This window comes from Dama dama, chromosome 20 (genome assembly GCF_033118175.1).
Source record: "Dama dama isolate Ldn47 chromosome 20, ASM3311817v1, whole genome shotgun sequence".
In the NCBI taxonomy this organism is placed as follows: domain Eukaryota; kingdom Metazoa; phylum Chordata; class Mammalia; order Artiodactyla; family Cervidae; genus Dama; species Dama dama.
The window spans coordinates 4,798,999-4,817,131 of record NC_083700.1 but is presented as its reverse complement, the minus strand read 5'-3'; the positions used below and the strand labels follow the sequence as shown (position 1 = coordinate 4,817,131).

Here is an 18,133-nt window from a genome sequence, read left to right as displayed (position 1 = left end):
GGCATGCCCTCTATTATTTGATCTGCCCTTTTAGCTTTTTATCCCTTTTGAAATAGGTGGGGGCATACCCAATTAAAACATGCAGAAGGCTCCTTTCTTCTCCCTTGGTCCTCGGCAGGCCGTCGTCGCTGATAGGGTTAACCGGGTGGGTAGGGAGGAGGGTCGGGCTCACACCTTTCCCAGAGCCCTCGGGCGGTGGCGGCGGGGCCCGGGAGGGGCGGAGGCGGGGGCCAGACGCCTCGCCGCCGCCGCCTCGGCGAATAGCAGTGCGCTGCCCGCCCGGATTGGAGCAGCAGCATCACGCTGACCTCTGCCTGGGATGTAAACCGGGACGGCCGCAGCGGGCAGAGGAAGGCTCTGCGCTCCTCAGGGAAAGGCAGCACCGGGCTCCGAGCTGTACGCAGGGAGCGGCGGCAGCCTCGGCCTGGGCAGCGCCCAGTGGCGGCTGCGGGAAGCAGAGGGAGCCCGGCGCGGGCGCGGACGCGGGCGGGGAGCGTGCGTCGGTTCGCACAGGCAGCGGGAGGAGGGGCCGCGCGAGCCATGGCCGGGGACAGCGAGCAGACCCTGCAGAACCACCAGCAGCCCAACGGCGGCGAGCCCTTCCTGATCGGCGTCAGCGGGGGCACGGCCAGCGGCAAGGTACGGCGGGGCCCCGGGGCCGCGCTCTCTTCCCCTCCTGGGTCCCGGCCCCGCGGCGGCGCATGTGGCCGGCGGCCGCGGGCCGTGTCAGTTGCTGCAGCCACCGCGTGGCCCGCGCGCCTCCGCTCCTGGCAGCGCTCCAGTGCCGAGTCCTCCCTGCGCGGACTACGGGCACCGCGGCGGGGGACGGGCGGGCGAGGACGGGGACCGCCCGAGGTTCCAGAGGTACCCCGGCTACCGATCGCAGGGCTGGCACGCTCCCCGGGCGGCCGTGACTCGTGGCCGGGGTCCTGTGGGGGAGGGGCAGATAAAACGGATGCTTATTGTTTTGCAAGTCAGACGTGGGGGCCAGGGCTTTAAGCAGGGTCCTCTACGAACCCCCGGTACACCCGTCTTCCCCTGTCCTGGCGTTGATGCGCTCGCTCAGCGGCGCAGCCCGGGTGCCAAGGGCGGAGCGAGCCGCGTAGCCCTACTGGGACGGCTGCGAGAAAGCACGAGGCGGCGTCCAGGGGAAGAAGAGGAGCCCCGCTTGGACTGGATGCCGGGGCCGGGGATTGCAGGGGTTTCCGGGAAAAATCCTGAGAGCCAAATAAGCGAGGTGACATCAATGTAATGATCATAGCCGGGGCTTTTCTCTCTCTCTCCCTCTCTGGTTTTAAGAGGAAACGGGGTCAGCCTCAATGAGAAAGTTGTACTGGCCCCGTGCTCTTAAGATGTCTGGGGCCGTAGGCGTCTTGGATCCGCGGAAAGTGGTCATCCTCTGGGTGGGTGTCTGACCCCTCTAGCAGCCTGCTTTCTTTGTTTTTTTCAGCAAAGCTAGGGATCTGCGTTCCTAGCTTTACCCCCGGCTCCTTCTGCAGGTGGAGAAGGGTGGAGTCCTCACAGATGTTTCTTTCTTTGCTCCCCTTCCTTTAAGATGTGGCTACTTGTTTCCCCTGCTGTTTAACAATCTCCAAGTTGATTCGGCGCACGGGCTCAAGGGGAGCCTGCGAGGCGTGGGTGCTGCGCGCCGGCTCTGGCGAGGCGAGATGATGCCTCCTAGGGTTGGGGAGAGCGGAGTAGGAAGGCTGGTTGGCGCCATGAGAGGAGAGCCACGAGGTTTTCGCTCCGGATCTGACTCCGCCGGAGCCCCTCCTCCATTTTGGTTTTACACGTTTCCCTCCAGGTCTGGACTGCTTTGGCGCGTGGGGCCCAGACGCGGCAGCTGGCGCTGTGGAACTTCTTTTATTGATTAGTTAATCTCGGCCGTAGCTCCCAGGGTTGGGAAATCTGCCTGCTTTAGGGCCCAGAAGTTTATGTTGAATTTGCCCCTGGTTGAATGCCTTTTTTCAATTTTGAAGTTTTTCCATATTAAGCCAAAGCCAAACCAGGATGCCAGTTCTTTTAGGAAGTTAACTGTTACATTAGAACCAGCAACACCCCCCCCCCGCCCCCCAGCACATTCGTGTCGCTCGCCTTCTTTTTTGTTGATGATGGCTGTATTCCCAGCGCTCCCAGCACAATACCTGGCGTGTGTGTGTGTGTGTGTGTGTGTGTGTGTGTGTGTGTGTGTGTGTGTGTGTGGTTCACTCGTGTCCGACTCTTTGCGACTCCATGGACTGGAGCCCACCTGGCGTGTGTGTGTGTGTGTGGTGTGTGTGTGTGTGTGTGTGTGTGTGTGTGTGGTTCACTCGTGTCCGACTCTTTGCGACTCCATGGACTGGAGCCCACCTGGCGTGTGTGTGTGTGTGTGTGTGGTGTGTGTGTGTGTGTGTGGTTCACTCGTGTCCGACTCTTTGCGACTCCATGGACTGGAGCCCACCTGGCGTGTGTGTGTGTGTGTGGTGTGTGTGTGTGTGTGTGGTTCACTCGTGTCCGACTCTTTGCGACTCCATGGACTGGAGCCCACCTGGCGTGTGTGTGTGTGTGGTGTGTGTGTGTGTGTGTGGTTCACTCGTGTCCGACTCTTTGCGACTCCATGGACTGGAGCCCACCTGGCGTGTGTGTGTGTGTGGTGTGTGTGTGTGTGTGTGTGTGTGTGTGTGGTTCACTCGTGTCCGACTCTTTGCGACTCCATGGACTGGAGCCCACCTGGCGTGTGTGTGTGTGTGTGTGTGTGTGTGTGTGTGTGTGTGTGTGTGTGTGTGTGGTTCACTCGTGTCCGACTCTTTGCGACTCCATGGACTGGAGCCCACCTGGCGTGTGTGTGTGTGTGTGTGTGGTGTGTGTGTGTGTGTGGTTCACTCGTGTCCGACTCTTTGAGACTCCATGGACTGGAGCCCACCTGGCGTGTGTGTGTGTGTGTGTGTGTGGTGTGTGTGTGTGTGTGTGTGGTTCACTCGTGTCCGACTCTTTGCGACTCCATGGACTGGAGCCCACCTGGCGTGTGTGTGTGTGTGGTGTGTGTGTGTGTGTGTGTGTGTGGTTCACTCGTGTCCGACTCTCTGCGACTCCATGGACTGGAGCCCACCAGGCTCCTCTGTCCATGGAACGCTCCAGGCAAGAATACTGGAGTGGGTTAGCATTCCGTTCTCCAGGGATTTTCCCAACCCAGGGATCGAACCCGGGTCTCCCGCATTGAAGGCAGATTCTTTACGGTCTGAGCCACCAGGGAAGCTGTCGTGGCGTATAGCTGGACTCAAACATTGACCTGAGATCCAGCCCTCCTAGGGGTAGGGAGACAAACTGACATATGAGTGTAGCGTTTTAGAAACAAAATGACCTTGGTAATCAGCTAAATAATTTAGTTACTACAGAGGTAGAAGTTGAGATCCTAACAGGTGAAGTGACTCCCTTCTTGTTTTTGTATTCCTCAGTGATCACCCGTTCTCAGGGCATCAGCGTACCTGTAAGTGTTACTTTGGTAATGTGTCCTATAGGAACTAGTCAGGGGCTCTGAAGGGAACTCTCTCCTCCCTGCTTCTAATCAAGGATGAAGATACTCCCGAAAAAGGGTCTGCTTTCACACAGTTTTAAATCTTCGGCTGTGTTGAGTGGCATGTGGCATTTTAGTTCCCTCAGTAGAGATCAGACATGCACTCCCTCCACCCGCAGCATGTGGAGTCTTAACCACGGACTGCCAGGAAAGTGCCTCATGCAGTTTTTAGAGCATGCTGTACCTTTTGGGCATTGACAAATAGTTTGTCATTGTTTAGAGTTATTTTACAATTTTTTTGTTACTAAAAAAGCCCCAAGGAGCATTGGACTTTAAGAATTTTGTGTTGTAGTCAGTTTGAGGCAATTATGTCATGATTCTATATTCCAGTCCTTACCATCTTTCTTCTGAGGACTTTGAATTTTTGTTTTGTTTTTTTTTTTTGGGGGGGGGGGTTGTTTTTGTTTAAAGAATGGTCCCCATTAACAGATTGGACCTCCTTTGGGAGTCTCAAGCCTGATCATTTTAGTACAGGGGGCTCTGGAAGCAAGGTTGACACTCTGCTTCCTGGGTATTTGCTGTGGGCTTGTTAGAGGAATTTGGGAGAAGGCAAAGGGTCCAAGGGCATCAACAGAAAATGACAGTTTTACAGCTAGCAGAAACCTCAGAGGTCCTGAAGTCCAGCACTTCATCTCATCACTGATGGATGAAGAAAATGATGAGTTCAGGTCCTGTATTTAGTGGTGGAGCCGGAACTAGATGGGGATTGCTCTGTCCTAGCCATTGTTCTGGTTTAAGAAGACTGACTAAGGCACCCCTGGAGAAGACAAATTTACAACAACCGGGAAAGGGGCTACTTGGAAATGGCTACAGAATGGTTTCAGAGGTACTTGACCCAAAAGGAAATGGAAATGCAACTTGGCCCCATAGTATAGATCTTCACTGCTCTCTCCCCTGCTTGATAAGAGAAAACAACTCCCTGTTTAGCTTCTCTGGAGAGCTCTAATTTGTCTAAGTGTTGTGGCTGCCCTGAGTTGCAAGTATTTTATCTTAGCCTAAATTATTTTGGTTGTGGAAGGCAAAAATAGTGATTGCTGCTCTCTATATCATATTTTAGAAGTTTGTTTTACAAATGAAGATGAATTAGAACTCTAGAGTAAGCTTTACTAGGCTAACATGACAAATCACTTCTAAAAACTCATCTAAAATTGTGGTGGGTTGAGAAAGTAATCTGGATGTTTGTTAAAGCTGATTCTAAAGGACAGGTCTGCTAGAGAGAGCAACAAGTAACCGTGGTTGGTGGGAAAAATGACAGTTTAAATTTCTTTACTGCATACATACCCTTGACTTTAGCTGCCGTTCCCTGTCCTCTTCAGTTTTGCTGTTTACTGCCCTGGGGCTTCTTCCTTGGCCAGTTAAAATAGTTTCTTTCTCTGCACTGTCCTCAGAGAGGTCTTCTTCAGCTTGGTTCTGACTGGGTCCCTGTTCTTTTGGGAAACCTTGGATGCGTCTCCATCTCCCAGACTACTAGTCAGGTATTTCAGCACACAGCACAGTTCCCTGCCCCCAAGATGTGGCCCCAGGCTGTTTATCTTTCTACTGTTGTCCTGCTTCCGCACACCCAAATGTACACCACACATCTGTGGAACTGCTTTCAGCTATACTTTTTTAAAAAATATATTATTTATTTATTGGGGGATAATTGCTTTACAGAGTTTTGCTGTTCTCTGTCAAAGCCCGACGTGAATCAGCCACAGGCACACACATGTCCTCTCCCTTTGGAAGCCCTTGCTTTCAGTTCTACTTTTGCTCCTGCTCTTTTCTCTGGAATGGCCTGTAGCCCTTTTAAGGCTTCAGTTAGGTTAATACTTCCCCCAGGGAACCTTGTTATCCACATCCTTAATCAGAATTACCTTTTATCTCTAATGCTTCCGTAGTTTCACCACATTTTGCCTTTGTTGTTTAGTTGCTAAGTCTTGACTTGACTTGCTTGACTCTCTGAGACCCTGTGGACTGTAGCCTGATAGGCTCCTCTGTCCCTGGAATTCTCCAGGCAAGAATACTGGAGGGGGTTGCCATTCCCTTTTCCAGGGGATCTTCCTGACCCAGGGATCAAACTCTTGTCTTTTATGCCTACTGCATTGGCAGGCGGCTTCTTTACCACTAGCACCACTTGGAAAGCCCAAGAATACTGGAGTGGGTTGCCATTTCTTTCTCCACCAGATCTTCCAAAGTCAGGAATCTAACCCATATCTCCTGCATGAGCAGGCAGATTCTTTACCATTGAGCTTCCAGGGAAGCCTCCAATTGCTGGGGTTATTTGTTGACTGCTTCTCTCACTATAATAAAAGTTCTGTAAGAGCAACTCATTTATTTTTGCTTTAATGCCCGTTACAGTGTTTTACACAGCATTGTCATTCAGCATTTGTTGGACTGAGTTAGGCAAACCATAATTTATAATTACCCTTTTATTCTTTTCATTCATGACTATTTGAATTAGGCTTTTGAAGCCACAGTTGAAACCATATTTAATTGTCCTATTTGTGTTGCAATGACTAGACAATAAAAAGCCCACTTGAACCCTAACTCATTGGTATTGCTTATTCAGAGTCTAGTATTTATTTAATGTGTACTAAATGGATATTTGCAGAATGTCATTGTGCAGAATACTCTATCAAGTGCTTGGACTTGAGAGGAAGTCAGGAAATAAAGAAAATATGAGAGAAAGTCTCTGTCAGTATAGTTTAAAACTGCTTAAGCCAATTTGGCATTAAAGCATTTGATTGTCTCTTCCCTTTGAAGTGGGGCAGGTACCTTCCCCATTGATGGGTAACAAGGGGAGACAACTCATGTAGCTAGCCAGTGACACAAGCCGGATAGGAATCCAGGTTTTTCCTTTACTAAACCTGTTCCTGTTTTGGACTTTCTCTGCCAGCAGAGGCTAGCCCTGAGAGGTATTTTAAGGCAGGTCAGTTGGACAGCGTATGAATAATACAGCCCAAGAGAGGACATTGCAGTCCCTTCAGAGGTGGGAGCTGTCAGCTTGGCTTGAGCATGAGTCAGCATCTGCTTTTGGAGCGCCCTGGAATGCTCCCCGGACCTGGTTCTTGGAACCTCAGCAGCCATCCCCACCCAGCCAGATCACTTATTCCATACCGTCCCTCCATCAGGTGCTTCCAGAACCATGGGACTGCTTCAGTCCTGCCGTGAGAAATGGAGGTGACATTGCTTTGTACTGCCCCAAGCTGCTGCCGGAGAGGCCGTGCTGATCTCCTGCCACTCTTCTCTTTGTTCTGCATTCTGGCCACACTCCTGGCTTGGTCCATCAGTCTCCCTACCACCCCGACACCCGGGGCTCTTCACATTTGCTGTTTGCTCTCACCGAAGTTCTCCTCTTGTTCATTGCACTAGCGCGCCTAGCACGTGCCTATTAGAACGAAGCCCAGACAGCAAGTCTGCTGCTTGCTGTTGCCTCCTTTGTTTCTTGTTGGAAAGTCTTTGAAGTGTGTTTCTGATGCACACTGTCTGGTCACCTAGCTCCAGCTCACCATACCTATAGCATTTGCTTAGGTCTTCTGCCTGATACTATTTTTAATTTTTTTTTTTTAAATTCCCACCAATAGTGTAGGAGGGTTCCCCTTTCCCCATGTCCTCCCCAGCACTTGTTATTTGTAAACTGGTTTATAATGGCCATTTTGATTTACATTTCTCTGATAATTAGCAATGTTGAACATCTTTTCACGTGTCTTATTGGCTATTTCTGTATCTTTGGAGAAATGTCTGTTTAGGTTTTCTACCTGTTTTTTTTTTTTTTTTTTTTCCTCAGACATTTTTGTAATACTTTATCTTTTTCTTCTACCCATTTTTTGATTGTGTCTTTTCACTGATACTATTTCATCACTGAGTCTTGTTCTCAAGATATCTTGTGATAGAGACAGGTTGTAGGGATGGTGCTGTTGGATTTGCTTAAGATCCCTAAGATTTTTTAAACATGTGTTTCAACTTTTTAGTTTGAGGGTATAATCCGTGTGTGTGTTTGTGTATGTGTGTGTATGTATGTATGTATATGCTTTCTAGTCCAGCAAACTTTTTATCACTAAACTGATTTATCAGTAAAGCATTTGATTATGTTGTTGTAAAGTATCATGTACCTGTATATGTAAATTATATCAGTATATTAATATAATTCAAAACAAAAATAGGGGTTATGGAATGATAAGAAAGATGAGATATACACTTAAAAATGTGGCTTCTTTAACAGTATAAAGCCTTTTGGTTCTTATTGAATGTTTGATTTTTTTTCTTTCTTTATTTTATGGATCATGTTCCTTCTTATCTGTATCAAAACTCATACTGAACAATGAGTTGTGGGTTTCAAAAGAGGACTTACTTTTGCACTTGTCTGTTAAGTCTTTGTCCACAGAATGTTTGATTTTTAAAAACTTTACTTAAATGTGATGATCATGATCTTGGTGATACTACTCTTAATGATAATATAAGGCTGAAGGTTTGGTTCTGTTAATAAGTCTTTCAAATATTGATTTAATGACTGTATTTGGAAAAAGTTATTGCCCAAAATGATCCAGGTACAAGAAACTCATCATTTGTAGTATTTATCCAATCATGAGAGTCCCATCCCCCAATTATAGCAAGGAAATTTTCATTTTCTTTGTTGTCCATCAGCTGTTTTTGCAAACCAAGGTGCTCTGTTTATTTTTTTTTACTAGTGGATTAAAAAACCCACTGAAAACCCTCATTTGGAATTATTTACAGGTTTTTACAAGTTTCTATTTATGAGGTTTATAGCTGCACACATAGTTTTTGACAACTAAATTGCCTAACAATGGAAACATTTTCAAAGTATTATTTTTAATATTTAATTTGTTAATTTGATTTTAATACATGTATTCATTTTCCTTCAACAAACAGCAAATCAAAAACTTCTTTTGAAAGTGAAATATTTCCAAATGCACTGAAAAATTTACATGAAGATAATAAAGAAAAGGCAGACTTTTTAAAAAAAATATTTATTTTTATTTATTTATTTGGCTGCACAGGGTCTTAGTTGTGGCATGTGGGATCTAGTTCCCCAACCAGGGATCAAACCCAGGGCCCCAGCATTGAGAGATCAGAGTTTTAGCCACTGGACCACCAGGGGAGTCCCAAAAGACAGACTTTCTAAAAGACAAAGTAAGAGGTATAAAAATTGTCAGGTGTTCATGATAATCCAAGCCCTATGCCCCAACAAGTAACACTGAAGCAGCTGAAGTTAAACAGTTCTATGAAGACCTACAATACCTTTTGGAACTAACACCCAAAAATGATGTCCTTTTCATTATAGGGGACTGGAATGCAAAAGTAGGAAGTCAAGAAACACCTGGAGTAACAGGCAAATTTGGCCTTGGAGTACAGAATGAAGCAGGGCAAAGGCTAATAGAGTTTTGCCAAGAGAATGCACTGGTTATAGCAAACACCCTCTTCCAACAACACAAGAGAAGGCTCTACACATGGACATCACCAGATGGTCAACACCAAAATCAGATTGATTATATTCTTTGCAGCCAAAGATGGAGAAGCTCTATACAGTCAGCAAAAACAAGACCAGGAGCTGACTGTGGCTCAGATCATGAACTCTTTATTGCCAAATTCAGACTTAAATTGAAGAAAGTAGGAAAAACCACTAGACCATTCAGGTATGACCTAAATCAAATCATTGATGATTATACAGTGGAAGTGAGAAATAAATTTAAGGGACTAGATCTGATAGACAGAGAGCCTGATGAACTATGGATGGAAGTTTGTGACATTGTACAGGAGACAGGGATCAAGACCATCCCCATGGAAAATAAATGCAAAAAAGCAAAATGGCTGTCTGAGGAGGCCTTACAAATAGCTGTGAAAAGAAGAGAAGCAAAAAGTAAAGGAGAAAAGGAAAGATATTCCCATCTGAATGCAGACTTCCAAAGAATAGCAAGGAGAGATAAAAAAAGCCTTCCTCAGCGATCAGTGCAAAGAAATAGAGGAAAACAACAGAATGGGAAAGACTAGAGATCTCCTCAAGAAAATTAGAGATACCAAGGGAACATTTCATGCAAAGATGGGTTCAATAAAGGACAGAAATGGCATGGACCTAACAGAAGCAGAAGATATTAAGAAGAGGTGGCAAGAATACACAGAAGAACTGTACAAAAAAGATCTTCAGGACCCAGATAATCACAATGGTGTGATCACTCACCTAGAGCCAGACATCCTGGAATGTGAAGTCAAGTGGGCCTTAGAAAGCATCACTGTGAAGAAAGCTAGTGGAGGTTATGGAATTCTAGTTGAGCTATTTCAAATCCTGAAAGATGATGCTGTGAAAGTGCTGCACTCAATATGCCAGCAAATTTGGAAAACTCAGCAGTGGCTACAGGACTGGAAAAGGTCAGTTTTCATTCCAGTCCCAAAGAAAGGCAATCCCAAAGAATGCTCAAACTACCGCACAACTGCACTCATCTCACACGCTAGTAAAGTAATGCTCAAAATTCTCCAAGCAGTCTTCAGCAATACATGAACCGTGAACTTCCAGATGTTCAAGCTGGTTTTAGAAAAGACAGAGGAACCAGAGATCAAATTGCCAACATCCACTGGATCATTGAAAAAGCAAGAAAGTTCCAGAAAAACATCTATTTCTGCTTTATTGACTATGCCAAAGCCTTTGACTGTGTGGATCACAATAAACTGAGAAGAATTCTGAAAGAGATGGGAATACCAGATCATCTGACCTGCCTCTTGAGAAACCTGTATGCAAGTCAAGAAGCAACAGTTAGTACTGGACATGGAACAACAGACTGGTTCCAAATAGGAAAAGGAGTATGTCAAGGCTGTATATTGTCACCCTGCTTATTTAACTTCTATGCAGAGTACATCATGAGAAACGCTGGGCTGGAAGAAGCGCAAGCTGGAATCAAGATTGCTGGGAGAAATATCAATAACCTCAGATATGCAGATGATACCACCCTTATGGCAGAAAGTGAAGAGGAACTAAAGAGCCTCTTGATGAAAGTGAAAGAGGAGAGTGAAAAAGGTGACTTAAAGCTCAACATTCAGAAAACTAAGATCATGGCATCTGGTCCCATCACTTCATGGGAAATAGATGGGGAAACAGTGTCAGGTTTTATTTTTGGGGGGCTCCAAAATCACTGCAGATGGTGATTGCAGCCGTGAAATTAAAAGTCGCTTACTCCTTGGAAGGAAAATTATGACCAACCTAGATAGCATATTAAAGAGCAGAGACATTACTTTGCCAACAAAGGTCCGTCTAGTTAAGGCTATGGTTTTTCCATTGGTCATGTATGGTTGTGAGAGTTGGACTGTGAAGAAGCTGAGCACTGAAGAATTGATGCTTTTGAACTGTGGTGTTGGAGAAGACTCTTGAGAGTCCCTTGGACAGCAAGGAGGTCCAACCAGTCCATCCTAAAGGAGATCAGTCCTGGGTGTTCATTGGAAGGACTGATGCTGAAGCTTAAACTCCAATACTTTGGCCACCTCATGTGAAGAGTTGACTCATTTGAAAAGAGCCTGATGCTGGGAGGGATTGGGGGCAGGAGGAGAAGAGGATGACAGAGGATGAGATGGCTGGATGGCATCACCGATTCAATGGGCATGAGTTTGAGTAAGCTCTGGGAGTTGGTGATGGACAGGGAGGCCTGGCATGCTGTGATTCATGGAGTTGCAAAGAGTTGGACACGACTGAGCGACTGAACTGAACTGAACCGAACAGACTCATCAACATTCAGTAAAGTCTAATAGAAGAGTTGACTCAGAAAACAAAGTATTTGCAGTCACAAAAGTACCATCAGTACACTATTTAGCCTGAGAACTATAAAGAATCCTATAAAATAGTGGACTTTTAGGCCTCATATAAGCAGTTCTTTCATTAGGTATGAGGGCACTGTTTCTATTTTTTCTTTCATCCAATCTGTGCGGCCTGTGGGATCTTAGGTCCCCCGCCAGGCAATGGACACAGGCCCCCTACAGTGGAAGCACAGAGTCCTAACAGGGAAGTCCTGGGGACATTGGTTCTAAAATGAATTATATATGCTTGGAGAGTTTTGAATGATGATGGAAGAGGATGATAATACTAAAAAAGATAAATTTGCATTGGTACCTGGCTATTAAAAATGATCTTTTCAGAGCATAGTGTTCTTTTAAAAAAAAAAAAATTTTTTTTTTTTTTTAAATTTATTTATTTGGCTGCCTTGGGTCTTAGTTGCAGCATGTAACTTCTTCCTTGTGGTGCATGGGGAAACACGGACTGAAGTGTTCAGAGAGAGAGAGAGAGAGTGTGAAGTTGCTCAGGTGTGTCAGTCTCTTTGCGACCCTATGGACTGTAGCCCACCAGAGTCTGTCCATGGGATTTTCCAGGCAGGAATACTGGAGTGGGTTGCCATTTCCTTCTCCAGGGGATTTTTCTGACCCAGGGATTGAAGTTGGGTCTCCCACATTGCAGGCAGGCTCTTCACCATCTGAGCCACCAGGGGTTGTTCAGAGGCAAGTGGAATCTTAGTTTCCTGACTAGAGGTCAAGCCCGCATCCCTTGCATTGCAAGGCGGATTCTTAGTCAGTGGACCACCAGGGAAGTCCGCCATAGGGTTCTTTATTAATAAAAAGCAGTTATTCTCACATGGATACCTCGTGTGAAGCTGCAGGAAAGTGTCGAGTATCTCTGAACCACTCATACTTCCTATAGCAACCTTGAGTGCCCTACATAGTAGCCTTGAGTGCCCTAGGATGTCCAGCAGTGCCTTTTATTCCCATCCTGTGTGGTCCCACATTCATTTTGGTTGAGCATTCATTTTCACAGTAATGGTGACAGAAGATTCTACCACTTGGCCTTTTGTATGACTTGTAGAGCTTCAGTAAGGTGAGATTTTCTGTCTAGTAAACACATGGAAGCATAAGAATGTTTGTATGTGTCCTTGAAGTTGAGCTGTGCTTCTCTATTTCTTTAATCACTTTAATCAGTCTGTAAGTATGCTGTCTGGTCTGACATCTCCCCTCCCTTCCTTCCCCTCCTCTTCCCTCCCCTCAGCTGAAGAGCTGTTGCATCATATCTCAGCAAACATCCTCTGTTTGCCTGCCTGTCCTGAAGGAAGTCCAGAGTTCTGCAGGTGTCTCCAGAGTCCTCTCTTCCTAGATGGCGGAGGGTGAGCTCTGTCCCTGCTCTGTGCTGGGTGGCACAGGGCGTGTGTAGCGTACTGGGTGCTAAGAGTGCTGACCTGTGATTTTGGACCATGGCCTTTGAATGTTTGCATACATTTCTGCTAAGAGAATTTTGGAGAATTCTTTATCCCCATCACATGGTTTTTCATCGCATAAGTAGAGTAGCAAATCATGTAATTTCTGATATACTGTAAATGTTGATGTTTTAAAATAACAATTATTTCATTCTTTTAAAATGAATCTAGTGGGCTCTAAATACTGTTATGAGTTGACCTATTGTCATCCATTTACAAAATACATGACTAAGCTTTTCATTGAATCAGAAATGTTAATTTTTCATTTTTTTCTCCTTGAAATGATATTTCCGTTCCACTTCCTCCACAAAATGTTAATTTGTTTTTATACTTGAAAATATTTTATTGATCATTCTGTCATCCTTCTGCAACAAAAATATGAAGTGATGGGAATGATTTTTTATTTTCTATCCTCTTAAGTCTCTTCAGTGTTAATTTCTTTTTGTTTGTATCAGTATGGTTGTTAACATAAATTAATCAGAACAAGTAGGTGTACGTTTTGGATAAGTAATGAAACATGAAAAGTAGAATTATGTCGGAAAGCAGCTTGAGACAAATGGAGCCCCAGCACCGAATTATATCATGTATTGAGGAATGATTACTCCTTAATGCGAGAATAAGGTTTTTCCTTTGCATAGATGTAAAATTTGAGAAGCCTTGTTGACAGAAGTAGAAGGGATCAGAAGAACTTTTGTTATATCAGGTTCACTCATTATTTTTATTTTTAACTGGAGTATAGTTGCTTTATAATGTTGTGTCAGCTTCTGCTATAAAACAGCATAAACCCCCTACACGTATACGTATATCCCCTTCCTCTTGAGCCTCCTCCTTGCTCTCCCCCCAGCACCCCAGCCTTCTGGGTCATCACGGAGTGCAGAACTGAGCTGCCCGTGCTATACGGCGGCTTCCTCCTAGCTGTGCGTTGTACACGTGCTGGTGTACATGTCAGTGCTGCTCTCGGCTCATCCCCACACCCCTGTCCACAGACCCGTTCTCTGCATCTGTGACTTTATTCCTCCCCTGGTCGCTTAGTTTTTAATCTTTTAAATTATATGTCGAAACCTCATGTGTCTTTATGAATCAACCAACTCAACACTTACCTCCCTTTAATTTTGTCGAAAGCAGAAAACTCGAAACCTCCAGAATTGTAAAAGGGTTTGTTACTCCCTAATTAGGTCATTCAATTTATAGTGTCAGCACTAGTATTTCAAATCACCCCTCTTGGCCACTGATTTAGGAAACTTGGGCTCCAGTGCAGCTTTACCAGTTACTTATTAGGTATGTTTGAGGGTCCTCTCAGACCGTAGCATTTCACAATTCTGCAACTTGCCTTGAGTGTGCTATATTTGTTTTCTCACCACTGATCACCCAGATGAGGTACTTCTCCAATTCTCAACTCCGAACCTGCATAAGCATTTGTAATCTTTTGATGGCATTCTGAAAGACTGATTGATTCTCTTGCCACTTGCCAGCATCCACCTGAAACTGGATTTTTCCAGTTCAGTAGGTCCTGGGACCATGTGTATTTTCCACCTGAACTGGATTTTTCCAGTCCATTGCTCAGTTATCCCTTCTAATGCTAGTTTTCAGCCCTAAACCCTGTTGCTTTGGCTATTGCTAGGAGATCATTCCTTTGCTGGTGACATTTGTGCTTCCTCTTCTTGGACATCTCTTCACTAGGATTGGATTGTAGGCACATTGCTCAGCTCAGCATCCTTGTGCATGGTAGATGGCTTAGGTGCCTGTTTAAGAAGGAAGGAAGGAAGGATGGAAGGAAAGTTGCTCAGTCGTGTCCAACTCTTTGCGGCCCCATGGACTATACAGTCCATGGAATTCTCCAGGCCAGAATACTGGGGTGGGTAGCCTTTCCCTTCTCCAGGGGATCTTTCCAACCCAGGGATCGAACCCAGGTCTTCTGCACTGTAGGCAGATACTTTACCAGCTGAGCCATAAGGGAAGCCCTGTTTAATTTAAGAATATATATATATAATCAACCTTAGTACCTTACTGTCAAGTCTTACTAGCGATGCCACCTAATTTTGTTTAATGAAATGCTTGTTGATATAAACTAGATCTTAAACTCAAGAAATACTAGAACGCTGGATGTTTTAAACCACAGTTATTATCTTAGAGGGAGGTAGATGCATTGTCTTTTGAGAAGAACTATCTTTGCTTTAGGCACCTTGCGTTCATCTGAATGTAGGCCTGTTGTAGCATGGAGTCGAGTTGGTGAAGTGCTGAGTAGAGCCATAGGGTGAGAAAACACCGTAGGCAGCTTTTTAGGTTCTTCTGAATTTAGGGCAGCCTGTAGGCAACATTCTGAAATAGAGAGATTTGACATGAAAGACACAGCCCATAGCCATATGTATAATTTTGTATTATCCCGTTAGGGTTATTAGTGTTCTCTTCATCAGCACAGAGGATGTATAATTATATGTATTACTTGAGTTTCTGCTGTGAAACAGCCAGCTTGAGATCTGAGATGTTGCCATTTAAAATGTTTTCTTTTTTTGACAAAAGAAGTGCAGATGCTTTGTAAACTGAAACCGTTAGAGTCTTTCTTATTCTAGTAGATTTATGATAGGACTGATACTAAGAAGTAGTTCTGAGCAGGAACAGAACTGGGAACCCAGGGCAGAGACCCCTGGGCCACAGGTTGCCTGCCTATCTCTGTGGCTCATGAGTTGGCGCCTCTCCCAACAGATATTTGAAATCAGCCTGGCATTTGTCAGAGCAGCTGTGACGTGGCCGCCTTTTGTCTCAGTGGAGGATTTCTGAGGGTCTGCTTCTGTTGTGTGGTGTATTGGTTGTCTGTGGGCACTGTCTCCAGAATTCCTACTGAAGTTGCATTTGGTGAGGAGATGGCTGTTTCAGGTGGGCTGGATCTCCTGGGGACCTGTTGATTTTCCTATTAAGGTAAAACATGTTTTTAAGAAACATTTTTTATTGAAGTGTAGTTGATTGCAATGTTATATTTATTTCTGCTGTACAGCAAAATGATTGAGTTATATATACAGATAATATATACAGATATGTATGGGCTTCCCCGGTGGCTCTGGTAAAGAATCTGTCTGCCAAGCAGGAGACTCAGTCAGGAAGATCCCCTGGAGAAGGAAATGGCAACCCACTCCATTATTCTTGCCTGGAGAATCCCATGGACAGAGGAGCCTGGCAGGCTACAGTCCATGGGGTTGCAAAGAGTCAGACGTGACTTAGTGACTACATACAGACACACACACACACATTCTTTTTCATATTCTTTCCCATTATGGTTTATCACAGAATGTTGAATATAGTTCCCTGTGCTGTACAGTCAGACCTGTTGTTTATCCATTCTGTTATGATACTTTGCATCTACTACTCCCAAACTCCCAATCCATCCTTACTTTCCCACCTCTGCTACCACAATTCCGTTATCTATATCTATATCCAGTGGTCATCTATGGATGTGAGAGTTGGACTATAAAGAAAGCTGAGTGCAGAAGAATTGATGCTTTTGAACTGTGGTGCTGGGGAAGACTCTTGAGAGTCCCTTGGACTGCAAGGAGGTCCAACCAGTCCATCCTAAAGGAGATCAGTCCTGGGTGTTAATTGGAAGGACTGATGCTGAAGCTGAAACTCCAATATTTTGGCCACCTGACGCAAAGAACTGGCTCATTGGAAAAGACCCTGATGCTGGGAAACATTGAGGGCAGGAGGAGAAGGGTACGACAGAGAATGAGGTGATTGGATTGCATCACTGATTCAATGGACATGGGTTTGGGTGAACTCCGCGAGTTGGTGATGGACAGGGAGGCCTGGCGTGCCTTGGTTCATGGGGTCGCAGAGTCGGACACGACTGAGCAACTGAACTGAACTGAAGCCTGTTTCTGTTTCATTGATAAATTCATTTATATTCTATTTTAGATTCCACATAGAAGCAATATCTTGTGATTTTTTTTTTCTTCTTTACTTTTTTTATTTTATTTTATTTTTATTAGTTGGAGGCTAATCACTTCACAACATTTCAGTGGGTTTTGTCATACATTGATATGAATCAGCCATAGATGTACACGTATTCCCTATCCCGATCCCCTCTCCCACCTCCCTCTCCACCCGATTCCTCTGGGTCTTCCCAGTGCACCAGGCCCGAGCACTTGTCTCATGCATCCCACCTGGGCTGGTGATCTGTTTCACCATAGATAGTATACATGCTGTTCTTTTGAAACATCCCACCCTCACCTTCTCCCACAGAGTTCAAAAGTCTGTTCTGTATTTCTGTGTCTCTTTTTCTGTTTTGCATATAGGGTTATCGTTACCATCTTTCTAAATTCCATATATATGTGTTAGTATGCTGTAATGTTCTTTATCTTTCTGGCTTACTTCACTCTGTATAATGGGCTCCAGTTTCATCCATCTCATTAGGACTGGTTCAAATGAATTCTTTTTAACGGCTGAGTAATATTCCATGGTGTATATGTACCACAGCTTCCTTATCCATTCATCTGCTGCTGGGCATCTAGGTTGCTTCCATGTCCTGGCTATTATAAACAGTGCTGTGATGAACATTGGGGTGCACGTGTCTCTTATTTGTCTTTATCTTTCTGATTTATTTTACTTAGTAGGCTAATGTCTAGGTCCATCCATGTTGTTGCAAGTGGCATTATTCTGTTGTGACTGAGTAGTATCCCACTCTGTGTGTATGTGTGTGTGTATATACCACACATAGCACATATGTATATTCATCTGTCAATGCACGTTTGGATTGTAAAACATGCCATTTTGATTAGTCACTGGATTCGTTTTCCTCTACCTGCTCTGTAGAGAAAGTAAAGGGTCAGAAAGCATAAGGACCAGACTCTTGAGTGATACGCCGTAGTTGAATAAGAGGCAGTGAGTACTCTTCTGGAAGGTGATGCAGGTGGAGCCCTCCTTGTCTGCCTTGGAGGACGCAAGCCAGAGGCTGTGCTGGATTGACCGTTTGGGTGCTGGAGGGGCAGGAGACATCGTGCGTGAAGTGGAGAAGTTTGTGTTTTGGACATCTAAGAAAGGCTAAATCCCCAACCTGCCACAAGGCTCCTTTTGCAGGTCTGGCTGATGGGATAGAATCAAAGCCTTATGATGTCTCTCCTTCCAGCAAGGATTGAAGTAGAACTCCTATAGGTCCAGATAGCTCCATGGCGTTTGGAGTCAGCGTGCTTCTGTTAAGACGCCAGGTCTGTCACTCTTCATCTGTGTCTTCTGAACCGCTTTCTACATCTGTGAAAAGGAAGTGATGTCTAGTTTGGAGAGTTGCTGGAGTTCCATGAGAAGGAGCAGAGTTCACACACGGCAGCAGGCTTGCGGCAGCCCGGTGCCTGCCTGCAAGTGGCTCACGCTCTGC

The 18,133-nt window shown here is 45.2% G+C and overlaps 1 protein-coding gene and 1 pseudogene across 2 annotated transcripts in view; one reads left to right on the top strand and one right to left on the bottom strand.

Annotated features, from left to right (window-relative positions):
* The first annotated feature begins 288 nt into the window (after positions 1-288).
* UCK2 (uridine-cytidine kinase 2) overlaps positions 289-18,133 on the top strand; it is a 90,518-nt gene continuing 72,673 nt past the window's right edge. The window contains exon 1 of one of the 2 annotated variants that reach the window (XM_061120209.1): positions 289-639. In XM_061120209.1, the coding sequence (XP_060976192.1) occupies positions 541-639 (99 nt within the window). In that variant the 5' untranslated portion in view covers positions 289-540. Of the gene's footprint in view, positions 640-994; positions 1,238-18,133 lie in introns of those variants that run through there. The other variant, XM_061120211.1, reaches the window with a different exon arrangement.
* Positions 7,815-7,950, bottom strand: LOC133041859 (small nucleolar RNA SNORA40; annotated as a pseudogene).